Source organism: Saitoella complicata (assembly GCF_001661265.1).
Source record: "Saitoella complicata NRRL Y-17804 unplaced genomic scaffold SAICOscaffold_2, whole genome shotgun sequence".
In the NCBI taxonomy this organism is placed as follows: Eukaryota; Fungi; Ascomycota; class Saitoellomycetes; order Saitoellales; family Saitoellaceae; genus Saitoella; species Saitoella complicata.
In genome coordinates this window covers 47,143-74,323 of record NW_017566993.1, presented here as the reverse complement: position 1 = coordinate 74,323, position 27,181 = coordinate 47,143, and the positions used below count along the sequence as shown (strand labels likewise).

At 53.5% G+C, this 27,181-nt stretch overlaps 16 protein-coding genes across 16 annotated transcripts; 9 read left to right on the top strand and 7 right to left on the bottom strand.

The window, feature by feature from the left end:
* Positions 1-252: 252 nt before the first annotated feature.
* Positions 253-1,173, bottom strand: SAICODRAFT_52334 (Coproporphyrinogen oxidase; the record flags this gene model as incomplete). The annotated part of the gene is made up of 1 exon (XM_019169134.1): positions 253-1,173. One exon carries the CDS (start codon positions 1,171-1,173, stop codon positions 253-255), a length of 921 nt encoding a protein of 306 aa, XP_019026708.1.
* Positions 1,128-5,004, top strand: SAICODRAFT_148762 (uncharacterized protein). The gene is made up of 2 exons (XM_019165532.1): positions 1,128-1,351; positions 1,933-5,004. The coding sequence occupies exons 1-2, from the start codon at positions 1,334-1,336 to the stop codon at positions 4,888-4,890; spliced, it is 2,976 nt and encodes a 991-aa protein (XP_019026707.1). The 5' UTR covers positions 1,128-1,333; the 3' UTR covers positions 4,891-5,004.
* Positions 5,005-5,584: 580 nt separating this feature from the next.
* Positions 5,585-7,354, top strand: SAICODRAFT_4832 (uncharacterized protein; the record flags this gene model as incomplete). Its single annotated transcript, XM_019168923.1, has 2 exons — positions 5,585-5,696; positions 5,772-7,354. 2 exons carry the CDS (start codon positions 5,585-5,587, stop codon positions 7,352-7,354), a joined length of 1,695 nt encoding a protein of 564 aa, XP_019026706.1.
* Positions 7,355-7,877: 523 nt separating this feature from the next.
* SAICODRAFT_28714 (uncharacterized protein) lies at positions 7,878-8,109 on the top strand. The gene has a single exon (XM_019167206.1). It carries the CDS (start codon positions 7,892-7,894, stop codon positions 8,087-8,089), a length of 198 nt encoding a protein of 65 aa, XP_019026705.1. The 5' UTR covers positions 7,878-7,891; the 3' UTR covers positions 8,090-8,109.
* Positions 8,110-8,338: 229 nt separating this feature from the next.
* On the top strand, positions 8,339-10,160 carry SAICODRAFT_87629 (2-isopropylmalate synthase; the record flags this gene model as incomplete). The annotated part of the gene is made up of 2 exons (XM_019171506.1): positions 8,339-8,504; positions 8,573-10,160. The coding sequence occupies exons 1-2, from the start codon at positions 8,395-8,397 to the stop codon at positions 10,158-10,160; spliced, it is 1,698 nt and encodes a 565-aa protein (XP_019026704.1). The 5' UTR covers positions 8,339-8,394.
* Positions 10,161-10,197: 37 nt separating this feature from the next.
* On the bottom strand, positions 10,198-13,015 carry SAICODRAFT_28713 (uncharacterized protein). The gene has a single exon (XM_019167205.1). The coding sequence runs from the start codon at positions 12,949-12,951 to the stop codon at positions 10,273-10,275; it is 2,679 nt and encodes an 892-aa protein (XP_019026703.1). The 5' UTR covers positions 12,952-13,015; the 3' UTR covers positions 10,198-10,272.
* Positions 13,016-13,474: 459 nt separating this feature from the next.
* On the bottom strand, positions 13,475-14,089 carry SAICODRAFT_49807 (ribosomal protein L1; the record flags this gene model as incomplete). Its single annotated transcript, XM_019168981.1, has 1 exon — positions 13,475-14,089. A coding segment is annotated over one exon (615 nt), but the record flags the coding sequence as incomplete, so codon positions are not given.
* Positions 14,090-14,693: 604 nt separating this feature from the next.
* Positions 14,694-15,477, top strand: SAICODRAFT_22995 (SNO glutamine amidotransferase; the record flags this gene model as incomplete). The annotated part of the gene is made up of 2 exons (XM_019166667.1): positions 14,694-14,724; positions 14,780-15,477. 2 exons carry the CDS (start codon positions 14,694-14,696, stop codon positions 15,475-15,477), a joined length of 729 nt encoding a protein of 242 aa, XP_019026701.1.
* Positions 15,478-15,854: 377 nt separating this feature from the next.
* Positions 15,855-17,085, bottom strand: SAICODRAFT_28711 (tryptophanyl-tRNA synthetase). Its single transcript, XM_019167204.1, has one exon. The coding sequence runs from the start codon at positions 17,055-17,057 to the stop codon at positions 15,867-15,869; it is 1,191 nt and encodes a 396-aa protein (XP_019026700.1). The 5' UTR covers positions 17,058-17,085; the 3' UTR covers positions 15,855-15,866.
* Positions 17,086-17,220: 135 nt separating this feature from the next.
* On the top strand, positions 17,221-18,420 carry SAICODRAFT_4826 (RAI1-domain-containing protein; the record flags this gene model as incomplete). Its single annotated transcript, XM_019168922.1, has 1 exon — positions 17,221-18,420. One exon carries the CDS (start codon positions 17,221-17,223, stop codon positions 18,418-18,420), a length of 1,200 nt encoding a protein of 399 aa, XP_019026699.1.
* A 73-nt stretch (positions 18,421-18,493) lies between these two features.
* SAICODRAFT_32995 (NAD(P)-binding protein) lies at positions 18,494-19,595 on the bottom strand (the record flags this gene model as incomplete). The annotated part of the gene is made up of 2 exons (XM_019168252.1): positions 18,494-19,393; positions 19,446-19,595. 2 exons carry the CDS (start codon positions 19,593-19,595, stop codon positions 18,494-18,496), a joined length of 1,050 nt encoding a protein of 349 aa, XP_019026698.1.
* Positions 19,596-19,887: 292 nt separating this feature from the next.
* Positions 19,888-20,292, top strand: SAICODRAFT_22991 (uncharacterized protein; the record flags this gene model as incomplete). The annotated part of the gene is made up of 2 exons (XM_019166666.1): positions 19,888-20,043; positions 20,110-20,292. 2 exons carry the CDS (start codon positions 19,888-19,890, stop codon positions 20,290-20,292), a joined length of 339 nt encoding a protein of 112 aa, XP_019026697.1.
* Positions 20,293-20,435: 143 nt separating this feature from the next.
* Positions 20,436-21,562, bottom strand: SAICODRAFT_68948 (DUF410-domain-containing protein). The gene is made up of 2 exons (XM_019170437.1): positions 21,436-21,562; positions 20,436-21,377 (listed from the first exon to the last, which is right to left on the bottom strand). The coding sequence occupies exons 1-2, from the start codon at positions 21,511-21,513 to the stop codon at positions 20,487-20,489; spliced, it is 969 nt and encodes a 322-aa protein (XP_019026696.1). The 5' UTR covers positions 21,514-21,562; the 3' UTR covers positions 20,436-20,486.
* Positions 21,563-21,696: 134 nt separating this feature from the next.
* On the top strand, positions 21,697-22,327 carry SAICODRAFT_4823 (cytidine and deoxycytidylate deaminase zinc-binding domain protein; the record flags this gene model as incomplete). Its single annotated transcript, XM_019168921.1, has 2 exons — positions 21,697-21,756; positions 21,836-22,327. 2 exons carry the CDS (start codon positions 21,697-21,699, stop codon positions 22,325-22,327), a joined length of 552 nt encoding a protein of 183 aa, XP_019026695.1.
* Positions 22,328-22,448: 121 nt separating this feature from the next.
* SAICODRAFT_22989 (MBOAT-domain-containing protein) lies at positions 22,449-24,104 on the bottom strand (the record flags this gene model as incomplete). The annotated part of the gene is made up of 2 exons (XM_019166665.1): positions 22,449-22,852; positions 22,919-24,104. 2 exons carry the CDS (start codon positions 24,102-24,104, stop codon positions 22,449-22,451), a joined length of 1,590 nt encoding a protein of 529 aa, XP_019026694.1.
* A 187-nt stretch (positions 24,105-24,291) lies between these two features.
* SAICODRAFT_68946 (Sec1-like protein) lies at positions 24,292-26,175 on the top strand (the record flags this gene model as incomplete). The annotated part of the gene is made up of 3 exons (XM_019170436.1): positions 24,292-24,400; positions 24,465-24,529; positions 24,588-26,175. The coding sequence occupies exons 1-3, from the start codon at positions 24,311-24,313 to the stop codon at positions 26,173-26,175; spliced, it is 1,743 nt and encodes a 580-aa protein (XP_019026693.1). The 5' UTR covers positions 24,292-24,310.
* Between the last annotated feature and the right edge of the window lie 1,006 nt (positions 26,176-27,181).

Sequence of the window (27,181 nt, the reverse complement as noted above, 5' to 3'; positions counted from 1 at the left end):
TGCCCGTGATCTTCCGCGGGGACGGGCTATGGCTACTGCGGGTCAGCCTGGGGTGCAGCCGGTCGTGGAGTGTGGGGGTACCGTACGTGAGCGTGAGCGTGGGGGCTCGCACGGCCGCGGTTGAAGGGAGCTCGAATGTCGATATTCCTGCCTTACTTAAGGGATTGATATATGATCGGGATCAACGCCTTGTCTTGATATTTGTAAGGAGTGGAGGGTATACTGCTTCATCTAGTTTTCAATGTTCACCCATCACACCCACGCCTTCGGCTTCCTCAACACCTCCATCAACCTCTCCTCCCGACTCCCCAACTTTGGCACATGCATATACTCCCACCGACTCGTCAACGGCAAACTCATCAAAATACTCTCCACCCTCGCTCCGGGCGTATTCAACCCAAACTGCGTCCCACGATCATAAACAAGGTTAAACTCGACATACCTCCCCCGCCTCACTTGTTGAAAGATCTTTTCGTCGGGGGTGTAGGACATGTCTTTTCGGCGTTCGATGAGGGGGAGGTAGGAGGGGAGGAAGGCGTTAGCGCAGGATCTGATGAAGGAGAAGAGTTCGTCTGGTGTCTTGTCCTCTAGATCATCGAAGAAAATGCCGCCGACTCCGCGGGTTTCTTGGCGGTGCTTGATGTAGAAGTACTTGTCGCACCACTTTTTGAAGTCGGGGTAGTACCGTCTATCGTGTTTGTCGCATGCGTTTTTCATCGTCTTGTGGAAGTGGATTGCATCCTCGTCGAAGAGGTAGGAGGGTGTCAGATCGGAGCCACCGCCGAACCACCAGGCGCGGGGGGTGCCGTCCTGGTTCTCGATTTCGAAGTAGCGGTAGTTGAGGTGGACGGTTGGGGCCATTGGGTTGTGGGGGTGTACCACCAGCGAGATCCCCGCTGCGAAGAACGGCAAGGGCTCATCTGTTGCTTCCAGGCCTTTATGATTTTCTCTCATCGCAGCCACGGCAGCGGGTGGTAGCTTCCCGTAGACAACGGAAATATTGACACCAGCCTTCTCAAAAACATTTCCGTCTTGCAGAATGCAGGAGATACCCTCCCCTCCCTCCGGCCTCTTCCAAGAATCAACCCGGAACTTATTCCCGTCGATATCTTCCAAAGCCTTACATATTTCCTGCTGCTTCTCCTTAATAAACTGCTCCATCCTCAACCTCATCGGCGAACTCTCTGTAATTCTCCCCGAAACCCTAACACTCTCGTCCTGAGCCGCAGTATTGTTCTCCTCACGACACTGAATCGGATCCTGTTTATTAAGAGTCCAGGAGACGAGGGGAGCGAGAGAGTCAAAGGTGACGTGACCGACAGTGTGAGAGTCCATGGCGACAATACCAACAGTGGCAGCTCCGGCGCCCAAGAGACCACAAGTCACGGACATGGCTACGCATCTACCTGTGAAGGCCCAGTTTTTCCACCGAGGGGGGTTCCGTGATGAGGTGGAGACTGTGCGTGTGGAGCGGAGTGCTGGGACTGTTGTACTGTCAGGATGAAGCCACGATGGGTTGCGCAAGGTGAATCAAGACATACCCGCACCTACGCATCTTCTTCTGGTAACCGCAAACAGCGTTGTCGTCGTCATCGTCTTTCTCCAAGTCCTGATCCTCGAATGGATCACCGTACCGTACCGTACCCACCCGCGCCCCGGCCCAGCTGCACCCGTTGCATCCCTCCCTCACTTCGCCACACCTCGGCCACCATTCGCGACTTTTTGGAGCACTCATACTCAAACCTCGAATAAAACCACAAGTTCAGCAGGTATTCGCTGGCGAATGCTGGTGTGGATTGACGTACGATAGCAATGTCCGATGTTGCGCTTACTTTGACGCCGACACCAGCGTCCAGGAAGCGAAAACGGCGGACGAAAAGAGGTGACAGCGTGCCGGAGGGTGAGAAAGCACCGTCAGAGGTTGTGCAAGAGGTGGAAGCGCCGGCGGAGGTTGGAGGAGGGGATAAGGTCCTTTGCCGATGTTCGATCTGCGAAAATCACACTCCCGGAGGCCGCTGGGTCACGAAAAAGACGAGAGGGAAACATGGTGCGTTGGTGAGGTGTACGTGCAAGTCTTGTGTGAAGAAGGATCCGGGGGGGAAGTTGGTTACGCACGAGTCGCGACAAGAGCACTTACTGAGGGTTGGGGCTGAGGCGGAGGCGGAGGGACCACAATTACCGGCGGTCGTGGATGCGACAGATGTGGAAGAAGGGAGGAGCCAGTTGCGACCCACAGCATCACCACACCCGTCAGAAATCACTACAGAGAAAGAAGCAAACCCATCAGAGGTGAAAATCCCTCGTGGCTTCGGAACCAGACTCAAGGCTCTAGAACGCGCCGGCTTCGCCGACACCCACGAAAACGTCCTCGCCCTCCAACGGTTCAAAAACTCTAAAGACGCGTTGAGTAAAGCGAAAGCGTACCTGGAGACGCTTAAGAAGGGGGAGCTTCCGAAGTTGAGTCCGAGGACGGCGACGAGTGGGGAGAGGACGAGGAGAGTGGTGGAGAAGAGGCTTGCGGTTCTGGAGCGGGATGGTGGGGGTGATAGTCCCGCAACACCTGATCCCGCCCTCGCCAACGCCGGCACACGGACGAGTGTTACGGTAACACCAACACCAGCACCAACACCAACACCAACACCAACACCAACACCAGCACCAGCACCAGCACCAGGTCAATCGACCCCCTTCCGCCCCACCCTCCGTCGAAAATTCCTCACGGTCCGCACCCTCCCTCGTCCCCTCCCCTACAACCCATCCTACCTCTCCCTCCTCAACACCCACATCGCCTCCACCGCCTCCCCCCACCTCTTCCCCATCCATGGGAGACAGCATCTAGAGGATACGGTGTACCTCGAGACGGTATGGACAGCGGAGGAGAAAGAGGTGTTTTTCAAAAGTGTTGCGAGGAGGGGCAAGAGGGATTTCGAGGGCATACGCGGGGACGTAGGGAGTAAGAGTTTGCTTGAGATAGCAACGTATGTCGATCTCCTTGAATCTGGACTCCGCGCAGTCCGCGAAGGGCGGTTAGGTCGTCGAGCGAGAGACCTGATCAAGATGAGTGACATCCCGGTTGCGGTTGAGGTTAGTGAGTTGTGGCTTAGGGCGGAAATGAGGGCTGCGAGGAAGATGGAGGAGTTTGAGAGGGGGTGGGGAGGGAGGAGGGAAAGGAGGGTCTGGGGGGAGGGATGGGGGGTGATTGGGTGGGAGGAGGCGAGGAGGGCGGAGGGGGTGTATAAGGAGAAGGGGGAGGATGGGGACAAGGGTCGAGTGCATGAGACGGAATCCGTGGATTTAGGCGAGGAATCAGGAGCAGAGGAAGATGACGTGGTGGACCCCCCGAACTGCTTCGAAGCGGAGCTATTGAAGATTCCCACCATCCTCAAGCTCGCAGAGAGCATTTACATGAATCCCCTCGACCCCCGCTTCCCACCAACAACCTGGTCAAATCCCACCGAAGGCCCCCGCCGGCTTATCGACGCTTCCCTCCAGCACTCAACCTTAACCTACCTCGAAGCAATCGCCAAAGACTTGACCCGTCGCCTCGTCGAAAAAGCTATGTTCGTCGCTGCAGCGCGGTGTAAGAACGAGGAAGGCCCTCTCTTTAAAAGGAGTAGGGTGGTGAGGTATAAGGATGTTAGGGTCGCGGTCGAGATGGAGGGGTTAGGGAGGGGGAATTTGGATGAGTATTGGGTTGAGATGCCGGAGAGGTTGGGTATGGTTGTTAAGGGGAAGCATAACGTCATTGTTGAAGGAGATGCGTTGAAGGAGGTGCTGAGGGGGTCTGCGGAGCGTAGGAGGAGAAAACGGAGGGGACAGATGGGGAGGGATGGGGAGGATGGGTCGTCATCCGAGGAGGATGGCAATGAAAGTATCTTTAGGGGCATCGGGGCGGGGCCACGGAGTCGGAGTCCGAGTTTGGGGGCGAGTAGTGAGGGAGAGGAGGATGAGGATATTGTGTTGACGGAGGATCGAATTGAGCTCCCGCCTGAGAGTCATGTGTACGGACAAGCGGAGGTCGACACCTCTGACGCGCTCGCTAGTTCCGAGTCTGAAGCAGATGCGGACGCGGATGCGGATGAGGAGGATAACCCGGGTGAAGATGAGCGGATGTTGGGGGCGTCGGATGTGGAGGATGGACCCGCCTCCTCAGTCAAGGAGAAAGGAGACAAGGTGAAGCTTACGGAGGGTGAGATCGCGAAGGCATGGTTGGAAAACGTGGAGGGTGGGATTGAGGGTGTGAAGGAGGCGAAACACATGAATTTCCCGCGCTATCTCGGGCAGGAGGAGCGTGAGCATCTCGAGGATCTCTTTCTTGAGGCACACGATAAGTGGAAGAGCATGGTTGAAGAGCGGAGGTTGTGGGAGATTCTTAAAAAGGGTGATCCGCGCGTTAACCAGCCATTGGATGACCTCGCACCACGGCCTTCTCCTCGACCTCCACCATTGGAGCTACCTGAGCCGAAGTGTGTGTTGCCATATAGGTTCCTGGGTGGACAAATGCTTTACCGTGGCCGTTTCGCAGCCGAGAAGGAGAGGCTACCAACAGTGTACGCGGAATGGGAAATGGAACCACCAAACAACATGGACGAGCTCGTCAGCGCAGTTAAGAACCAAAAACGCCTCGATGAGCTTGAGAAGCAGTTTCAGCGTGTTCAAACACCGTCGTTGCAAATTCGGTTGTTGAATAAGATCGCGTATCAAAGGAAGAGGTTGTTGTCTTCAGACGATGATACTAGTGACGGTGGGATGCATATGAGGAAGAAGAGGATGGCTCAGAGGCCGTCGGAGTGGTCGAGGGTTGGGTATGTGCCTATGGAGGAGATTGAGATTGAGGGTCCGCCGCCGGAGGTGGTGTCCAGTAGTGATGAGGATTATTCTGAAGCATGAGTACGTTACGTGAGGCATGGCAATGGGATACTTTGGGCGTTTCGATTGATTTTTAGGATATTTGCATGGCATTCTGGCATTGATAGGTACTGTACGCGTAATAAGCATGAGAGGTAGATGATAGTACATCGTGTTTCATACACGGTTTACTCGTAAGTAACAGGCGGCTCCACTTGCCTGATATCCATTTACACTGCCCTCACAATGAGGCCAACAAGGAGGCATGGATGGAATGGGCTGTCACCCGCCGTGAAAGCACATCGTTTGTCATGTCTTCTGTGTGCCTGGCCGGGAAATGGTTGACAAGAGAGGAAGGCAGAAAGGCGTACAATGAGAGGGAAAGGTTGCGCCTAGCGAAGAGGAGACAGGACAATGCTGAGGACAAGGAGAAAGCGAGGTTGAGTACCATCAATTCATCAACAGGTGTTCATCTTTGTCTTGTTACGTTATGGATTCAACTCCAAGGCAAGTCAGATAGAATCAGTAAAGGTCCATCCGCAAGTCGTTGATCGTCAACTGGTTTGGCTGTACGTCCCGCGTCTCAAGACGCGTCTCAGTCGCGTCTCCCATTCCAGATTTCTTGGCTGTGCAGCTGAACCTCCAAATTCCACATCCACCAACCAATATCCCGACAACCCTCGACAACTTCCGAGAGCTCTGACAACCTTACCATATCGATATAGGTCATTTAACCATGGCTACGACGCCTACGAGATCTACGTCGGCAATGAGACCGGGAATTCTGAGTTCCTCGCCGGTGCCGTTGCCCACCTTCAAGCGCGTTGAAGGCGGAAATCTTCAAGAAGGTACGTGTTTGTCGAGTATATATGCCATATCGAAGGTCATATATCCTGGGAGAACAGTTGTTGACAGTCCTACAGCGCGATACCCGACACCACAGCCCTCTTCCTCGCTTTTCCTCCCATCATCACCACCAGCAGCCATCTCGCGCCGCCCGCACCTCTCAGACCGTTCAACATCTTTCCTTGCCTCATCACCACCTCAGCAAGCCTACGAGACCCCAGCACCAGTCGAGCGTCTTCCCGTTCTACAACCTCGCGCGGACGGGACGCCTATGCTCCTCGGCCGTTCCTCTGCTCGCTGCGAGTTCCAATTGCCAAAAAATAACCCTCAAATTTCTCGTACGCATGTTTCACTGACTTATTACCGTCCAACACCACACCGCTCATCCAGCGTCGCGTCTGAAGCGCCATCTTCCGCGTCTAGGCGTGTCAGGTTCGCTGAGCCGGAACAGCGCGGAGAGCTCGTTGTCCGTTGTTTGGGATGGAACGGATGCATTGCTAACGGGGTTCAGTTGAAGAAGGGGCAGACGTATGCGTGGAATGGCTCAGATGCGATCCTGCTTGACGTCTGTGGATGGAAGGCACAAGTCCACGTTCCTGTCGAGGAAGGCGATGGTGATGAGACTGAGGAAGAGGAGTGGACCGCTGACCATACTCAAGTCGAGTCGAGCCCGTTCACGGCTGAGGTCAAGCAGCTTCCTGTTACCCCTGTTATGACTCTGCCGGAAGTTACTGTGGATGCGGAGGAAATCATCGATGTTGAAAGTAGGAGTGGAAGTCCTACGCCTGCGCGTGGATCTGGCTCTCTCGAGCTTGCGACGGCGGACGATGTTACGTCAAGCCCCCATGTTGAGGACGAAGAATTCTCAGCTATCATGCCCTCATCTCCGCCCGCTGCCATTGAGGCGTTTGATGAACATGACATCGAGATTTACGAGGATGAAGATCTGCGTGAGACGTCCATTTCCCTTCCTGGGCCTACGCCCATGGCTATCGACGAGGAACCTGAGGTGCAAGAGTCCGCTTTGACTGTACTGGAAGACGAGGAGGATGTCACTATTGATTCTCCTGCTCCGGAACGCATGGTCTTGCAGGAACGCGAGAACGAAAAGGAGATGAGGGAAAAGAAAGAGCTCGAGATCAAGACCGAAGCAATCGAAAAGGTCAAGAAGCCTCAGCTCAGCGTCGATGTCGACATCGAGACCACCGCAGAACACGCCGACCTCTCCAGCACCCTCTCCTCTTCAGGTCTTACCGCCGAAACCGACCCCGAACTGCCCGACAAAATCATCTCAGCCCTCGTTTTCACCCCCCAAAAATCCACCCCCCTCTCCTCCCTCCTAGCCGAACTCCCCTCCCACACAACCGCCTCCTTCATCCGCTCCCTCTCCCCCTTCGTCGCCGAGATCCCGCGAAAGGGACGGGACGCGTCAGGCAAGAAACTCGAAAGTGAGTTTTGGTATGATATCGATTCAGACCCGTGTGAGGAGCGACAAGAGAGGTTTAGGCCGTTTGTGAAGGGGGTTAGGGGTGCGAGGAGGGTTCATAAGCAGTATTATTGGAAGCCGGTTGTTGTTAAGCCGAGTTTGTATACTGGGAAGGTGGAGAAAGTGCCTGGAGGGGAGGAGGAGGGGAGGAAGAAGAAGAAGAGAAAGTTGTGAGTGAGTTATGACGGGACGTGCTTTGCTTTATCTGTTCTTTATGGCGTTTATGGGTTAATTGTGCGGATCTTGCTTATGGTCTCGCAGTCGATGCTTCGTTAGTATTGATACGCGTGTAATTATGTGAAGCTTAGAACGCAAAACGATTCTCGTCCATTTTTCTCAATCAGTTTACGGGTCCTTACGAGAGCAAGTCATTGGTGTTCCAGTATGCGTGAACTCAGCATCCCAGTTTCCCACGGTCGCTCATCTTATAAATCTCTACAATAAGTTGCTAGGGAACACGCAAACGTTGCAAGACGAGAGCACGGCACTCTCAATCTATATGTAAACCAGCATAATTGAAGAGTGCGTCTGGGGGGCAGGTGAGAGCACATTCTCATTGCAATTTTGCACACGTATATACTTGGTGCAAAAACCGTTAATTAATGGGTGATGTGCGAGATAGCCAGCGAATTCAAATTAGGATGATAAGTCGCTAAACTTATAAACAAACACACATGAATAAACTGTCAAACGACAGCGGGAGACTCAGACATGCAAGCAAGACTTTTCGAGAAAGCCCCAGAGGATCCTGCCCAGTATCACCACCAGTGCAGTACCGAGGCGTTCCCACAACGATCACCAAACTGTTCGATCACTTCTATATACTGTACCACCGACATACCCAAGGACATTCCCTCATCCAATGACCCCTCTTTGTACGCCGCTGACCATGCCCCTCTTGACGCTTGATCCCGCCCTCGTTCAACGTGCCTCCTGCCTCCGAATGACTCAGCTCGTACACGAAATTACCCCATTCGTGCTCCATACAAACCCATAGGAGCCCCTCCTTTTCCAACGCGGTGCTCGGCACGGTTCCCATTTTATCCCTCAGCCAATGAGATTTTCGCCTGCACGCGCCTCAGCTGCACCGCAGTTCGAGGGACGTTAGTCATAGGCAGCGCGAACAAGAGCCCCGCTTCTACCCAGTATCATCACCTCCATAAGTACCTCCGATCCGTTCGCCATCTTTACATTTCGAGAGGACAAGGATCAGAATGCCCATGCTCAAGAACCCCATCACCAAATATCGGCCGTTCAGGTTGATCAACTTGCCCGACAGAACATGGCCAAGCAAGGTCGTTACCAAGGCTCCTCGGTGGTTGGCGTACGTCGCGTCCCTTTTGCAGCATTGCTTCACGTTCGGAATTCATTGCTAACATTCTTGTTCTACAGTACCGACCTCCGCGATGGTAACCAGTCCCTCCCCGACCCTATGTCTGTCGACCAGAAGCTCCGTTACATCCGCCAGTTGGTCAAGTGCGGCTTCACCGAGATCGAGGCCGGTTTCCCATCAGCATCCCAGACCGACTTTGACTTCATCCGTAAAATCGTTGACGAGAAGATCCTCCCCGACAACGTCTGGCTCCAGGTCCTCACTCCCTGCCGTCCGGAATTGATCACCAGAACCGTCGACTCCCTCCGCGGCGCCAACAAGGCTATTGTCCACCTTTACAACGCTACCTCGCCTTTGTTCCGTGAGGTCGTTTTCAACAACTCCAAGGAGAAGACCGTCGCTCTCGCAGAATCTTGCACCAAGCTCGTCCGTCAGCTCACCAAGGACTCCGACCCCAACACTCACTGGAACTTCGAGTATTCCCCCGAAACCTTCTCTGCCACCGAGCCAGAATTTGCCGTAGAGGTCTGCGAGGCCGTGAAGAAGGCATGGGAGCCAACAGTTGAGGACCCTATCATCTTCAACCTCCCCGCTACCGTCGAAGTCGCCGGACCCAACGTCTACGCCGACCAGATTGAGTACTTTGCGCGCAACATCACCGAGCGCGAGAAGGTCGCCATCTCCCTCCACCCCCACAACGACCGCGGAACCGGTGTCGCCGCCGCTGAGCTCGGTCTCATGGCCGGTGCTGACCGTGTCGAGGGTTGTTTGTTCGGAAACGGTGAGCGTACCGGAAACGTCGACCTCATCACGCTCGCCCTGAACATGTACACCCAAGGTATCTCCCCCAACCTCGACTTCTCCAACCTCCCCGAGGTCATCCGCGTCTCTGAGGAGTGCAACAAGATCCCTGTTCACCCCCGTCACCCCTACGCCGGTGAGCTCGTCTTCACCGCTTTCTCCGGTTCCCACCAGGATGCTATCAAGAAGGGTCTCGCTAAGCAGAACTCCCGCAAGGACGGTATCTGGGAGGTTCCTTACCTTCCTCTCGACCCTGTAGATGTTGGTGGACACTACGAGGCTGTCATCCGTGTTAACTCTCAGTCCGGAAAGGGTGGTATCGCGTACGCCGTCCAGGAGAAGCTCGGCCTTGACCTCCCCCGTGGTCTCCAGCAGGCGTTCTCCAAGGTCGTTCAGAACCACACTGACAAGACCGGAAAGGAGATCACCTTCCAGGAGATCATCGACTTGTTCCAGGAGACTTACCACATCACTCCTCAGTCCACTTCCTTCACTTTGGAGAAGTATGCTCTCGAGGCTGGAACTGGATCCGAGAAGGCCCGTACGTTCATTGGTACTTTGAAGCGTGGATCTACTACCACTGAGATCCGTGGTTCCGGAGATGGATCTATCGATGCTTTGTCTGCTGCTTTGGCCAAGGAGTTGGGTGTTACTGTCGATGTCAAGCAGTACAAGGAGCACGCTATCGGAGAGGGTAAGGACACCAGGGCTGCGTCGTATGTCGAGTGTGAGGTCTTGGAGGGTGACCGTAAGGGTGAGAGAGTCTGGGGTGTTGGTATCGATACCGATATCGTCGCTGCTGGATTGAAGGCTGTTTTGGCGTGCGCGTCCGCTGTTGCGAAATAAACTCAAAAGGACTTTTAGGAGGTGTAAGATATATAGTTAGTTTGTCAAAAATTTGAATTTTGGTGCGTCTATGTTATGTGATGGACCCCTCTATGATGGAGCGTAGCTGTAACTATGCGTTTGCGATTTGGTCGCTCTTCGTTTCAACGATCTTGAAAGCACCTCCCATGTGGCCCTCCAACCCCTTCTTTGCGTTTTCGTATGCTTCAGGCGAGCGATCCATCAGTTTTGCCAACTGTTCATCTGTCAGAATCTCATCGTGCTGGTCTTTGACGTTGATATTCTCCGCTTCCCTCCTCAAAATCTCTGCCAGATCCGGCTCATCATTCTCCTTCTCATTTCCGTCGGACGCGAGCAGGGACTTGAACTTTCCTTTTCGAATAACGAGCTTCTCCAGCTGTCTCTTGGATTCTGCCGCAGCGAGAAGACGAGTTTCGATGGTGTTTGCGGAGGCGAACCGGTACACAATCACCGGCCTTTTCTGCCCAATTCTATGTGCCCGATCCATCGCCTGCAAATCCTGCTGCGGATTCCAATCACTATCAAAAATGATGACCGTATCTGCCGCAGTCAAATTAATACCCAACCCTCCCGCTCTCGTACTCAGCAAAAACAGATTAACCCCAGACTTGGAGTCCGGGTTCTGGAAGTCCTTGATCATCTCCCGACGATCTTCCTGGATGACTTCACCATCAATACGAGACGTCGGCCAGCCCTTAAGCTGTTCGGCCCAGACCTGGATTACGTCGAGCATTGTCGTGAATTGGGAGAATATGAGGACTTTGTGGCCCTTGGCGAAGAGGGCTTCTAGCATGCGGTTGAGGAGGAGCATCTTTCCGCTGAGGTTCACGGTGTCGTGGTTGCTTAGGTATTCGTCCGTGCCCGGTTTCGTGGGCCATAGGTCGAAGAGGTAGGGGTGGTTTGCGGCTTTACGGAGTTGCATGAAGGACATCTGTAGGCGCTGGGCCTTGAGGAGTCGCTGTGCCCGCTTCAGGACTTCTTCGGACGCACTGAGGACGATTTCCTCTTCTTCCTCTGCGACTTCTCCGTTTTCAATGGCGAGAGCGAGATCGACGTATGCCTGGTCAGACATGGAATCGGCACCGTAGTTCACCTCCTTCAAAGCACGCTTGGAACGAAGGGCTGAGGAATCGGCTCCGTCGTCGACTTCTTGTATCTTCCGCTTTCTGGTCTCGATCTTTTTCTGGGCCGATTCGAGGAAATCCTCCTCCCCCACGTCTTCCTCGGACACCGCTTCCATAGCAACGTACTCCTTCAGAAGATATGAATGCAACTCACCCTTCAGAGTCGCTTGGTAGATCTCATTCTGCTTTTTCGTGAGTGGTGCATAGAGGAGGTATTCGCGCTTCGGTGGGAGCGAATCACCGAGCACGTCGACCTTCATGCGACGAAGTAAGAAAGGCTTGAGGATAGAGTGAAGGGAGGAGACGACCGAGGCATGTTGTGCAATATTCCCTCCGCCTTCCTCTTCCTGGAGTGCCGAGAAATCGAACCAAGACTGGAACTCATCCAGATCGCCAAAAATCTCCGGAAGAAGGAAATTAAGCAACGACCACAACTCCGCCAAATTATTCTGCAAAGGCGTTCCGGTAAGCAAAAGTCGGTTATCGGAGTAGTACGACTTCAACTCCCTCATCAACGCCGAATTAAAATTCTTCAACCGGTGTGCTTCATCGACAATGATATACTTCCACCCCACTTTCGCCAAATACCCACGATCTTTCGCCGCGGTGATCATCTCATAACTCGTCACGATAACTGGGAACGACGCATCATTCGTCTTCCTAAAATACTTTGTGCGGATGTCTGCGCGGTCTTCGGGAGCGCCGTGGTAGAGACATACCGGGATATCGGGCGTGAAGCGGTGGAACTCGCTCACCCAGTTCGAGAGGGTCGATAATGGCGCGACAACGAGGAAGGGACCGTTGATTCCCTTGCCGCGGAGGAATGCGATGAAGGCGATGGTTTGTAACGTCTTCCCCAACCCCATCTCGTCGGCGAGGATACCGTTCAACCCGTTCTCGTACAGGGATACCATCCACTCCAGCCCCGCAAGCTGGTAGTCCTTCAGAACCCCACCCGTGACTAATTCAGGTTGACGAGCGGAAGCAGAGGGCGTCGCGGTGGCATTCACCCCCGAATCCTCTTCACCTTGCGCGAGTGCCGACGCAACCCCTCTCGCCTTCTCCTCTTTCGCTTTCTTCGCGCCCTTCTTCCTTCCCCTCGTTTTCTTCACCGGTGCAGGTGCTTCCTCCGGTGCAGGCGTACCAACAACCGACCCAGCCGGCGTGGTGGTAGACGACATCTCGACCTGTCTCTGCTGTAACTTCTCCGCCAAAATAGACGTGTAGATCTTGGATTTGTCCATCAACGCTTGAAGACGCTGAAACCGCTTCTTTTCCTCCTCAGTCTGGCCTGCTGAGGATTCTTGCTTGCGGAACTCTTCCATACGCTTCTTGTGGGCGGCGGCGGTTTCGGCTTCGAGGGCTTGTTCTTCTTTGAGCATCTCTTCCGTAATGACAGATCCCTTCGTCTCCTGTCTCTCCTCTTTGACATTCTCATCTTTGATTTCCTTCGTATCAGACATGGCCTGATCAGGCTTCGTCTCAGAAGACGCGTCCTTCGATTCCGTCGCCGTCGCTGTCGTCGCTGTTTCCGACTTCACCCCAGTCCCCTCATCCCCAGCAACCTTCGCCGCATCAGCTGGCGGAGTAGCTTCAGGTTTGTTCATATGACGAGGCGAAAAATACGACCGAATGGACCCGAGCATTTGAGGGGATGTTGAGCACAGACGCGTCGTTTTTCGATTTGAGTTGCCGCCAATCTGCCAGTCATCGATCGCGGGTTCGCGTCGTGCGGGCAAACCATGCCAGCTGCTGCCTGGGGAGGAAAGATTCAATCAAGGAAGAGAAGGACAGCTGAGCGTGACAGTGATATCCCAATGCAATTACTAGATGAACCTAAGAAAAGAAAAGAAAAACCCGAACCATGACCCGGAAGTTTTAGAGAGAACCCTTTTATGCCTTAACCTTCTTCGCAGCCTTGATCTTCTTCGGCAACTCCTTCTTCTCACCCTCAGCCTTCTTCACCTTCTCCGCCGCAGCCTCCGACGGCCTCTTCTTTCCCGCCACCGCAGCCTTCGCAGGACTCGCCTTCGTCTTCTTCGCCGCAACAGCAGGCTTCTCCTCCTCCTCATCCTCGGCCGCACGCTTCTTGCCCTTAGCCTTCTCCTCAACTTTCTCCTCCTTGGCGAGAGCAGCAGGCTCAGCAACGTCCTCTTCGTCGTACAACGCCTCCGTCATCCAGACCGGCAACGAAGCGGACTCGGCAGTCTTGATGTCGAACCTACGAATGCCTTTCCAGCCTCCGGAGACGTATTTCTCCACGAGCGCCTCGACGACTTTCTCGATGTTTGCAGCGACGTGCTCGGCGGGCATGCCGGTCGTTCCGACCTTGATTGAGGTCACAGTTCCGGGGGCGAGGTGGACGTATGTCGCATTAGTCGCACGACGAATCTCTTTCTTGAGTTGCTCGGCAGTTTCGGCGCCAGAGAGGGAGATCGGAACCGGATTTCTCTTTTTCTCGAGGAAGACTTTGCCGAGGAGGGCGGGGAGGAGAGGGACGACTCTGTCGTCTGCGAGGAAGAGGTCGTGGGTGTCACGGAGTTGTCGTCTCTTCTCGTACGTCTTCCACTTTGCCTTCAACTTTCCGACACCGATCACGCGCTGTACCAAATCGCCTAATCCAGCCTCTTCGACCAAATCTTTGTACGTTCTTTGCGGGTCCTTGACGAGCAAGCAGACGGAGGTGACGCCCTCGGGGTAAAGAGAATGTGCGAGTGCGATTCGGGAGGGCTTCAGCTTCTTCTTGTCGACGATGAATTTCTTGGTGGAGAGGTTGAGGTAGACGGGGACGTCGGGGTTCCCGTCTTCGGTGAGGAGGGAGGGGGCGGAGGTGGAGGATTTGACGTGGGCCAAGAGGGCCTTTGCGGCGCGGAGGGTCTGCTCTGAGTCCAGCGAGCTGGTGACGGGCTTTGAGGAGGAAGGCATGGTGGTGGGTATGGGATCAATTGCAAGGAGTGCTGGCCTGCTCTCTGCGGTGCTTTCGGTTCAGCGTCGGTCGACTGCGCCCAAACTTTTTCTGCGCACAGCCAACGATACAGCAGGCACCCCGATAAGGAAAACCTGCCGTAGAGGGGTAGGAGGGAGGCCTGTATTTATGTTTCGTCTATTAATATGCTCTCCAAATATGCTCCTGTCTTATCGCCAGTCTTTCCAACATAAGGTTGCGGCTCTGTCTACGTTACATGATCCAACGTACAATTTGAATTCACGTACGTAAACCCCGCGAGCTTCCCTCCGACCTCCCAATCAAGAGGACAGCACGTAAGGCTACGACCACAACCAAGCTTGCTAGGACGACATCGGCGACTACTGCCAGCTTCAAACGACGACTTTCAAACGCCACCAGACTTCTCTTGCCCCTCTGGGAAAACTCCAAACGAAGGATAAAATGACTGCTGAGTTTACTGTCGGCGTTCTCGGTAAAATGCCAAGCTTCTTTCTCTCTGTCAAGCAGTCCCACTAACCCAGTTCCAGCTCTTCAGGGCGCCTTTATCGAGCACGTTAACCTCCTCAAGGCCGCTCGCAATGCCGTTTCTTTCTCGTATGATATCATCGAAGTCAGAACAGTGGAGGAGCTGAACAAATGTTCCGCACTGATCATCCCCGGTGGCGAGTCCACCACCATCTCCCTCGTCGCACAGCGGACAGGTCTCCTTGAACCTCTGCGTGAATTCGTCAAGGTCCAGCGCAAACCTACATGGGGTACCTGTGCAGGCATGATCCTCCTTTCCGAGCAGGCGAACCGAACGAAGAAGGGTGGACAGGAGCTTATCGGTGGCTTGGACGTACGGATCAACCGGAATCAGTTTGGAGGTCAGCAAGAGAGTTTCGAGACGTTCCTCGATCTGGACTTTATCGACCGACCAGAGGAGAAGTTTCCTTCTCTCTTCATTCGCGCTCCTATTGTCGAGTCTCTGCTTCCGGGTACTCCGCTCGAGGATGCCGTGTCGGCTCCTGGTGAGCACGGCGAGGGTCAGGTAAAGGCTCTTGTCAGGCTTCCCAAGAAGACCATCTCTGAGGTTGGAAACGCCGGTGGTGAAACGACGGATATCGTTGCTGTGCAGCAAGCGAATGTCGTGGGTATGAGTTTTCATCCTGAGTTGTCGAGTGACTTCAGGATGCACCAGTGGTGGGTTGAGAAGTGTGTGTACCCGGCCATCAAGAATGCATAGCCGTGGTAGGGCTGGAGTAAAATACGTGTACGACTATTAGAGCAAGCATAGATACTTAAAAAGGCAATCGATGGTGATAGTATAAGTCGTCATCTGTGAACAGACCTGATGTTGTCATGTTCTTCTTGGTATTTCCAGATGCATGGTTTTCTGTCCTTAAGCTTTATTATCGGCCTATTCTCCCAAATGATGTTGCGGCACCGTTTTCGTAACATAGGAGGTGCGACAATCAGGATCACGGAGAGGTTTACCGTTTACGGTGCGGATCATGTTGTCACGTCATAGTGAAGATTATGGAGGGGTTTTCGGTACGGTTCATGGTACGTGTGATAGGCGAGAGAAGTCCGGTGTTTCTGCTGTAGAATTCTACACCTTTTGAGGACGGCACTTCATGCCAACCCAACGGCAGTCTTAACCTTCTGCATCGTTTCTTGTGCCGTGATCCTTGCCTTCTCCGCCCCCTTCCTGCTGATCTCCTCCAACACCTTTGGCTCCTTCATCAACCTCTCATACTCCCCTCTAAACCCTTTGAAGTACTCCGCAACACAATCAGCAATAACGGCCTTATACTCGCGGTGTCCCATGTGTTCATACTCTTTCGCCACAGATTCGGGGGAGTCGGAGCGGGCTGTGAGACCAGCATGGATGGTGATCAGAGTTGCGAGTCCGGGACGGTTTGTGGGGTCGTAGGTTATGCCAAGGGTCGAGTCTGTGACTGCGCGGGCAATTTTATTCTGGATTTCCGCTGGTTCGTCTGTTACCAGGATCCTTGAAGCCGGGTTTGGATCTGATTTGGACATCTTCTTTGTTGGGTCTCTCAGTGACATGACACGCTTGGTCGGTGTGAGCATTGGCTGTGGTTCAGGGAATACCCTTGATTTCTTTGAGAATCTCTTGTTGAATGTGCGAGCCAAGTGTCGTGCGAGTTCGAGGTGTTGGAGTTGGTCTTCGCCGACGGGGACATGTGTTGCTTTGTGGAGGAGGATATCCGCGGCTTGGAGGACTGGATAGGAAAAGAGACCAAGGTTCAGGCCGGCTGTGTCGGCAACTTCGGTAACGTTTATTTCATTGGGGTCGAGATTGAGTTTGGACTTCCACTGGGTCATGCGGTTCAAGTATCCCACTGGCGCAATGGTGTTGAGGATCCATGCCAGCTCTGTATGCTCTGGTACCCGGCTCTGTTCGTATATCACACATCGTTCTGGACCAAGTCCCATTGCTAGTAGAGATGCCATCATTTCTCGCCGTGATTGCATTAGAGCAGCGGGGTGTTGTGGCATGGTAATGGCGTGGAGGTCGACGATACAGTAGTAGAGGGATGTTGAGGATGATTGGGTTAATTGGGACTGGACCCATGATTGGAGTGCACCGAGGTAATTCCCGAGGTGCGGTGTTCCTGTTGGCTGGATACCAGAGAAGATGGTTTGTGGCCGTGGTGATGTGCGTGAGGAGGGTGAGGCGGATGAGGCCGTCGAAGCTGTTGAGTCTGGTGAAGTTGTCGACGCCGTCGAGGAGAAGCGCTTACATCTTGCGCAGCTCGAGCGTAGAGACCTTCTTATCGACTGCCGTGCAACGGACATCCTTGACAACGCGTGTTGGGAATCGTGGGGTCGACGGTTCCGAGGTCGCAGCTGCTGCTCCAGATTTCAGTTTTCGGCAAGGGCGGGTGTAACGTAGACAACCTTCACGGCAAATAGCCGGTATATGATTAACTTCCGCAGATTCGGCAAAGTCCTCGTCAGAATGTCATCCGAACCTCCAATGAAACGTCCTCGAACCATCACTAGCGAGTTGTCGTTCGCGCTCGAGCCGATAGCGAGGTGGCGAGGCAAGCCGGCTCCGATGCGACAACCGAAGGAGATCGCGTCGTTTAGCTACGATGACAAAAGAGTACAGCATCACGATGATAGTGGACTGAAGTATTACTGGCCTCCTGCGCTGGGACAACACCTGGGGAATGGGTTCAAGGAGCTCGTGAAGCATGACGACTCAGTCGACGAACATCTGGATTCACTTCTGGCCGCCTTGATCCACCATGAGACGACACCGCCAGTACCTGTCTCAATCGAGGAGGATAATACAGCTGCTGAACCACCAAAGGTCCTGCCAGCCATCGATTTTGTTACCTGGAGAGGCATGGCGACCAAACTCCTTTGCACACCCTTCTCCAGTGACCCCTGGTCCATGAACGCAGTCCGCCTCAACGATACAATCTACATCGAAGAGCACAAACAACCCCCGCGGCCTATGGATGAACGTGGCGAACTCTTCTCATACATGGGCTACAAATTTGAGGCATTGAGTACCCTGCGACGACCATTTGGTGAAGTGGAGAGAAAGGAGATCGAGGAGAGGGATAAAGAGGTTGTTAACAATATCGAGCAGTATTGTTCGATTGTGAAGACCAGCATTGGAGGTTCGAGGCTGGTGTTGGGTGGGGAGGTTGATTGCGTGTATGACTACAAACCGGAGGATGGGGAGAATCCTTCGTCGCATTATTGCGAGCTGAAGACAAACAAGCTGATCAACACAGACCGTGACCGGACCTCGTTCGAGCGCTACAAGTTGCTCAAGTTCTGGGCTCAGTCCTTCTTGCTAGGCGTACCAAAGGTAATCGTTGGCTACCGCACCAACGACGGGATCCTCGCCCACATCGAAGAACTCGACACCCAGAAAATCCCCTCAATGGTCAAGAAAAACAATCCACAAGGTCCACCGTGGGATGCCAGTGCAGCGATCAATTTCATGGCAGGATTACTGGAGTGGTTGAAGACCGCAATTCCAGAAGGAGAAGGTATGTGGCGGATGGAGTATGCGGGGACGGGGAAGAGGGTGGTTGAGGTTAAGAGGGTCGAGTTGGGCGGGTATGGGTTTTTGACGGAGGAGTTTGTGGAGCATGTCATGACAAAACACGCAAATGCGCAGGAGGAACCTAAACCATGAAGCATCGATGGTCTCTAGATGGTTTTGGTTCACTATGATAGAGATCTAACTTGAGTGGATGTCTCAGCACCGTTCACTCCGACGTCTGCTCGTGCCTCTTCTCATGCTCCACCTGATACTTCTTGACAGTACGATCCCAATCCCAATTGACAACCGGCCACACAACCATTGCCAAACAACTAAACAACCATTCCCTGAACCCAATCAGTCCATTCTTCGGCGAATGACTACTCATGCCGCCTTTCATAATCCGCCCCAAAAACTCCGTGTTAATCATGAACTCTCCACGATCCAGACCCTTCAAGACCGCGTCAGCAACCTGTGCGGGGGTTTGACCCTCATCTGCGCCTTCGAGGGTGCGGGTCAGGGCTGGTTTGAGGGATTGCTCGTGCTCGAAGCCGGGGCTGTAGATCGTTGCGGGGAATGCAACGTGGACGTTGATTTCTGGGTATAACAACATTTCTTGACGAAGCGTGTCTGCCAAGTTCCTCAACGCGGCTTTGAGGGGAGAGTAGGCACTGTATCCAGACATACCAAGGAAGGCGAGAACAGAGGAGGTGATCAAGACGTGTTTAGGGCCGGCAGGGGAGGTGGAGGTGGAGGATGTCATGAGGCGGAGAGCGGCGTGGGTTGTGTAGAGTGCGGAAAGGTAGTTTGTTTCGACACCTTGCTTGAGGACACTGATCGGGAGGTCGACGAAGAAACCGGGGTGGGCTCCGCCGGCACAGCAGATGACGGTATCCAACCTAGGCAGGCCGCTCAAAGCGTTGTAGATTGCTTCAGGGTCGGTCACGTCGACGGACAGTGCCGTAATGGATTGCGTAGGACGAAGACGAGCAGCCTCGATGAGTGGGATGGCAGCTTCAAGCTTAGACTGGGTGCGGGCGATGATACAGACGTCTGCACCACGTTCAGCAAGACCAATTGCCATCTCAAGACCCATTCCCTGAGAGCCGCCGGTTACAACGCATTGCTATTCCTCGAACGTTAGCTTGAGCGTTGACAGCACCGCGTTCGAAAAATACCTTTCCGTCGACGTCAAACTTGTTCTTGGGTTTGAGGAGGGAGCGGAGGAGCATGTAGGCGATTGAAATAGCAGCAAGGGTGGAGGCGAGGATTAGACGGAGTCTGTGAGATTCTTCGACGCCAGCGAGTGCGATCAGCTTCGAGAGCATGGCCGGTGCTTAAGTTTGCGAATGGGTGCGGTGCGGTATACGGGTCAACTGGACTGCAACACTCGGCTTATCGATAAGGACATACCTCCAAGAAAACGATTTCTTGACTGAACGAAGCATCTTGAAATGCTCTTTATGATTGAATCTTCAAAGAAGGTGTCTTCATACCGGTGTCCCGTCAGTTCCATGCCGAGCGACGGCATCACACATCAACCTTAACCCCTGATCTCCCCGAAACCCAGAGCCTTCCTCGTTCTGCCTCCTCGCCTCATCCTTCCTGCTTGCTTGCAATATGTCACTATCAGAAGACCTAGTCGCATTCAAGTCCGAATACGGCCCTCCATTCACCAACTCCATCGACACCTCGTCCGACTCTCAATCATCGGTGCTAATCGTCACACTCGAAGATCAAACATTGGCTGTAACATTGTCAGCTTCTGGATGGACCGTAAGTTTTTCTTCGCCAAACCTTCTGTGCCACCTTCGGAGCACGTGTTGACGAGCGTGAGCGCAGGTCGACCGAAGTTCTGATCAAAAACTAAGAGGAAGAACTTTTGAGACGCCAGAAGCGTTACTGATGAGGGCGAGTCAAGGATTTGCAAGAATATGGAATGAACGGTTATGGGATAAGCTAGAGGAAGCGCGGGTCAGTGTTAGGAGATCGTTTGATGGGGAGGAGGAGGTGGATGGGGCATGATGAGTGATGTCCAGCTGTGGGCGTATGAGGCGAAACATCGCTGAGTGACGAAAGTCAACGGAACACTTCGTATAGTCGCCAAGAACAGGGACATTCGCACCAAGGTATGCTCTCGGTGGGCCATATTCTATTCAAGGGAGGAGGCGCAGACAGATCTTATAGATAATGCAATTAGATATAACTCCTACACTCTATCAATCCAATCCCTCCACCGAAGGTCCTCCTCCCAACCTCGGTGCACCCCTCGGAGCTCCTCCCCCTGCTCCACCACCAAACATCCCACTCATCAACTCCGCCAACATATTCCCCTGTGGCCTCGGCTTTCTCACCCCAAACCACACCTCCGCAATCCCCTCCAACACCTCATCCCACGCACTCACATCCCTCAAATCCCGCTCATACCTCCCCTTCAACGCACGCCACAGATCGGGTGTTCCTCTCGCCGCAGACAACGTGAGAAGACGGAGGAAGTTGAGGAGGGGGAGGGAAGGGAAGATGGTTGTATCCGCGATTGGAGAGGAGATGGATTGTGATGGTGCGGAAAGGAGGTTGGTAAAGACGTCTAGCGAGCGTTCGGCGGCTTCGAGGTTTCCCAGGGCGAGGTAGGGGAGGACTGCGCGGCTGATGTACATGGGCGCCATATGTGGTTCGTCTTCCGTATACCACTCATACAGCGCCTTTGCCAACACCACTGGCGACTCCCGGTTCCCAACAATCAAGTGCTTCTCCGCCTCTGTTATCTCATCCTCACCAACTAGAATCGTGCCATACGCATGCTGGATTTCTGGATCGCCGCTCTTCACTTCCGCGAACTTCTTTGACCACGCGAGTGCTTCTTTGATGAATGTCTTCCGCCCTGGCTCATCAGGCTTGAATAAGCGGAGGAGTTGGATAGTTTGTGCCCGTGTAGTTGGGTCTGGGCCCTTCTCGGCGAGGGTGTAGACTTGGATCATGTACAACCCCAAATCGGCACCTTCGGCGCCTTGCTCGTACTGGAGCATGAGTTGGGCGGAGGAGTAGAGCAACTCGATTGCGGCAGGGTAGTTCTTTTGCTTGACTTGACGGTTTGCGATGGTACGGATGGTCTGTGATTTCTCGTCGTTAGTACTCTAACATACAGTACTGGACCGAAGACGAAATCACCTGGTGAGCGTCGTAGTAGTTCTTCTCTTCCAAACGCGAACGCATCTTCGCTAACGTCGCTTCAAGTTTAGATGCCATCGTAAATCTTTTGCTATGCTCAATTGTCGGTCGACGTCGAGGTTTCCGGTGTTCGATGTCAACGTTGCGCTGGAATTCCCGAACTTGGCAAAGCGCGATCGGTTTCGTCACAAAATTAGAGGTGTAACGTAGACACGCAAAAAGTAAACATCCTCCAGCAGAGAGAACCTGGGACCTCCATGGATGGCGATGGAGACGGAAGATTCACTACATCATGAGTTCATGAGAGCCGCCCTGGACATGGTACGTCAAAACCTCCCACTCCTTACTGCACCCACCACCCTTTTCGTGATCAGTTCCACTAACACCGTACCCTTCCCAGGCCGAACTCGCCCTCAACACGGACGAAACCCCTGTCGGCTGCGTCTTCGTCCACCAAAACAAAGTCATAGCCCGCGGTATGAACGACACAAACAAATCCCTCAACGGCACCCGACACGCCGAATTCATCGGTATCGACACCATCCTCGCCTTAGGCCACCCTCCATCGATTTTCGAGGAGATTGATTTGTATGTTACGGTTGAGCCATGCGTTATGTGTGCTTCTGCTTTGAGGCAACTTCGGATTCGGAGAGTGTATTTCGGGTGTGGGAATGACCGGTTTGGTGGGTGTGGGAGTGTTTTCAAGATTCATTCTGATCCGGATCCCGATCCGGCGTATCGTGTTTTTCCGGGGTTTTGGAGGGAGGAGGCGATTATGTTGTTGAGAAAGTTTTACGTGCAGGAGAATGAGAAGGCGCCGGCGCCGAAGGCGAAGAGGGAGAGGGTGCTCAAAACGGATTTTGAGGAGATGGATGTGGAGAGGTTTGTGTAGGGATGAATGAATGGACGCAACCTCCATGGACTAATAATACAATTACGTTATGATATGTTCTGAAGGCTGTTCTAGCCCGTATCAGGACGCCTGCTTCCTCATTTGCTTCTGGTCGTCTTCCCTACTCCAAAATCGGACTCGTCTCAGCCGGCATCGCCATCCCCAAACTCTTCGGCTCCCTCTCTTCCTCCCTGACCTCCCTCTTATGCCTCTCATCCAACTCCTTCACCTTCTTCTCCCCCTTCCCAGACCTCGCCGCCCTTCTCTTCAACTTCTTATTCAACCACCTCGCTCCCCCAAAATTAAAGAACGCAAGACAAACCGCAATGGCTACATGTACATAGAATCCCAATCTGCCCCATAGACGGAGTGATTCGCGGACGTTGAGGATGATGAATGGTTGGACGAGGTAGTTGTAGGTTGATTGGGTTAGTGCCCAGGAGAGGATGTCGTAGAGGGGTTTGTATGGGGTGGGGTGGGACATGTCTGGGGTGAAGAAGAAGGGCCGGAGGTAGCGGCGGAAATCTATGTGGTATCCATATTAGCTTCTCACAACACAGGCTAAGAGTAGAGGGAGAGGGTGACACGTACAGCGCCCAAGTGTCTGGATAAAGCTGGCCGTCCCGAAAGCGAGATAGTATCCACCGTAGAACCCGTGCCAAACAGCACTCGTCCCAAACGTCACCAAACTACTGACGAACCCAGGTTTCCCCTTCTCCACAATCGCCGCAACACGTACATAAACATAGTTTTTCAACCACTTGTTCGTGTTTTTGTTCCATGCCTCCAACAACGCCTTATTATTCTGCGCCAATTCGAATTCACGGGCAGAGATGTTCTTGACTCGATCCCACCTCAGCTTACCCTTAGGAGAGTACCCGTTGAACCCGAGACCGGAGAGGATACAGGAGCCTTCCGCGAGGGCCCAGATACCGTAGTATTTTAAGCGGTGGGAGAATGCGAGGGGTTGCATATACCACAAACGCCGCCAGAATGGAAGAGAGGCGAAGGCGGGGGAGAGGGCGTAGGTTGTTGAGTACCAGGATGCGAATTTGAGGAATAGGATGAGCCAGAAGACTCCTTCGGCGCCGCGGCGGAGGGCGGGGATGAGGGAGTGGGGGATGCGGCGGCGTTTTTTGTGCGGTGCGGAGGATTTTGAGGGAGAGGGGGAAGGAATGTCGAACATGGACAGATCCAACCACCGCTTGTACTCCACGAAATCAAAGCTCGGCCCAACCATGAAACTCGGGAAGAAAAAGACGTATCCGAGATAGTCCAATAAAGTCGGCATCGCTTTCAGTGCGCGATCGGTCTGGAGCGAGGAGAGGGAGGATGGTGACTGGCGTCCATCGTAGATATTCCAGGCGAAGGAGGAGAGTTTCATGCAGAGGACCATCTGCATGGAGGTTATGTCGACAACGTCGGGGTTGTTGATGATTTGACGGTGGATGTGATTGATACTCATATGGCCCATGACAAACACAAACACGACCCACGGCATCGCACCCCCCTTCATGTACTTCGCCAACCCATACGTCCCAAGGGAACTAATCATAATCGTTCGCAACCCGGTCCAGAGATCAAACACCCCTACCAGGAAGAATAGGGAAACGAGGATGTTGAAGGCATTTCTAGTCGATTGAGTGGGGAGTCGTTTTAGGAGGCCGCAGAGGGGGTAAGAGGCGAAGATACAGGCGACCAGTTTGATGTTATCGGGGGCGCCGAGGCCGTATTTCGCGCAGAACGACACAAAGAAGGAGTCGATTGCTTGGATCATCCTGGCCCTTTTCGTCTGTCGGTCACTCCCAGTTTCTTGAGAGATCAGAGGACAGAGACGAGGTATTTGGGGTCGAAGGAGATTGTTGGGCCGAGGATTGAAAGGGTAGATTAAGGTTTCGGTTGGGTCGCGACGGCAACCGCGACGGTGCACGTGCAGCGACTGCAGTGCACCGTCATACAACACCCCCAAGACGATAAACCGAAATGGATGTGATCAAAGCCGTTCAGAACTATGTCAATAAGATGATTGCAGACACGTCGGGGATGAAGGCTCTTCTCCTCGATGTGGATACGGTGCGTTCGTTGTGGATCAATCGCTAATACAAGAAGGGCGCTGACGACGGTATGGTGGGTGTAGACGCAGATTATTTCGATGGTTACGACGCAGTCAACCTTGCTATCACAAGAAGTCTTTTTAACAGAGTATGTTCAGCTTCTCGGCTGCGATGGGATCGTGTGCTGACGAAAATGAAACGTACAGTCGTCTCGAGAACGCCGAGCGAGAGAAGATGCGTCATCTGAAATGTATCTGTTTCGTCCGTCCGACACCAGAATCAATTCAACATTTCATCGACGAATTACGCGCCCCGAAATACGGGGAGTACTACCTATACTTCAGCAACATCATCAAGAAATCTTCCCTTGAACGACTGGCTGAGTCGGATGAATATGAGATGGTCAAATCCGTCCAAGAGTTCTTCGCAGACTACCTCGCCATAAACCCTGACCTACTATCTCTCAACATCCACCCTCCTCAATACACCCTCTTCTCTGACTCCCCCTCCACCTGGTCCCCGCCTTCGCTCGTTCGTTCGACGGAGGGGCTGGTCTCGTTGCTGTTGTCACTGAAGAAGAAACCGGTGGTACGGTATGAGAAGAACTCGGCAATGGGGAAGAAACTCGCACAGGAAGTTCAATATGTGATGGGACAAGAAAGTCCGCTGTTTGAGTTTAGGAGAGGGGAGACACAACCTCTCTTACTGATTCTGGATCGGAAGAATGATCCAGTCACCCCCCTCCTAACACAATGGACCTACCAAGCCATGGTTCACGAACTCCTCGGCATCTCCAACGGGCGCGTAACCCTCCCCCCCTCCGCCGACAACCCCAAAGGCACCGAGGTCGTCCTATCCACGTCGGGGACGTTGGATCCATTCTTCGCCAGCAACATGTACGAAAACTTTGGCGACTTAGGCGCAAACATCAAAGAATACGTCGACACATACCAATCGAAAGCAAAAACGAACAAAAGTATCGAGAGTATCGCGGACATGAAGAGATTCGTGGAGGAGTATCCCGAGTTTCGGAGGTTGAGTGGGAATGTGAGTAAACATGTTTCTCTTGTGTCTGAACTATCTCGGAGGGTTGAAGGGGATAATTTGTTGGAGACGTCGGAGTTGGAGCAGAGTTTGGCGTGTAATGATAATCATACGGCGGATTTGAGGTCGGTACAACGGCTTATACAGCAGCCGATTCCGGACGCGAGTAAGATCCGGCTCGTAGCGCTCTACGCACTCCGCTACGAATCTAACCCCTCCTCCGCGCTGCCCACCCTCCTCTCACTCCTCTCCAACGCCGGTATACCATCCCACCAGGTCGCAACTATTTCAAGGTTGTTGCAGTATGCGGGCCAGAGAGAGAGACAAGAAGATCTATTCGGAGGGACTGGATTTCTGGGGAGGGCGAGAAGCGGGATGAAAGGCCTGAAGGGGGTCGAAAACGTTTATACGCAGCATACGCCGCGACTATCGGAAACACTCACCTCCCTCCTCCGCTCTCGTTTACCAACCACAACCCACCCATACATCTCCGATCCCCCAAGCCAGCAGCGAGTCCAAGACGTCCTCGTCTTCTTCGTGGGCGGGGTTACGTACGCCGAGGCAATGGTCGTGAATAAGTTTAATGCAAGTCAGGAAGCTATGAAGGCTGGGGTTAGGGTCGTGTTGGGTGGGACTACGGTTTGTAATAGTGGGAGTTTTGTGGAGGAGGTTAGGGTTGGTGGGGAAAGGTGGGCGCGGACAACGGCGGGGGGGAGGTTGGGGGCGACGGGTGGGGCTGATTTGAGATGAGGGGGGGTTGATATGGAGATGATATACCAATGATCTAAGCTTTAGGGTATGCATCGTTCAAGCCTCGATCGCCAGCTTGGCAAGAGCTGGCTATGGAATATCGGTAGTTGTGGGGCCGGCTTGCTGTCGCTTCGCTGATTCAACAAGGGCACACCACACTTGAATAACCAGGAAAGACTTCAGCGTTTCCCGTTATTAGACCACGTCATGAGTTCATTCCAGTTTGGGGTACTCCACGTGTGCCATACCCATCGATAGCACGTATGTGTAGTGAAAGGGATACCATGACGTGATCGAACCGAGGTGCTGGCGATGAGTTATGACTTTTCGATTGTTTGCGGTGGTGGGATAGGTGTGCATGGCGCCGATGCTGAGTAGATGCGACCAAACCGTCGTTGGTTGAATAGGAATTGATGTGTTGCGAGAGCGGAAAGATTCGCACACAGTCCCTAATACTCCTCATCCTCAAGCGGAGTGGATGCCATGATCCACGCTTCCTCCTCCAAAAGTTTCTGGACCTTCTCCTTCAGATGCTCTCGTACCGCCTCGCCAAGCTCCTTGTCTTCATTGCCACTCGTGTAAATTGCCTTGATCTGTGCCGCATCTTGTGCTTCTTCCCCTATATATGCAATTAGCCCTCCGTATCTCTCGGCATTCACTCGCGCATTCATGATCACTCACTCTCGTTCTCAAAGTCCTCCTCCGGCAGCGGCAGCTGCTCATCCAGCGAGTGATATACACTGTCATAGATGATGATATCGTCTTGTGGTTGCATAAAGACGTCTTGCGAAGCACCACGGTTCTGATTGTTGCCGAAGAGGAGGCGCATGGCCGCTGGATTGCCGTTGAGGGTCGGCGCAACGGCTTTCTGAGGGCGGAAAAGTTGGCGGCGGACGGTGCCGGCTGAATGATGAGGGTTCCTGGAGGCCATGATGAGATTGGAATTGAGGTAGACGTCGATTACGGGCGCTCAATTGCAACGATCCGGGGACCTCTGGTGTTTGTT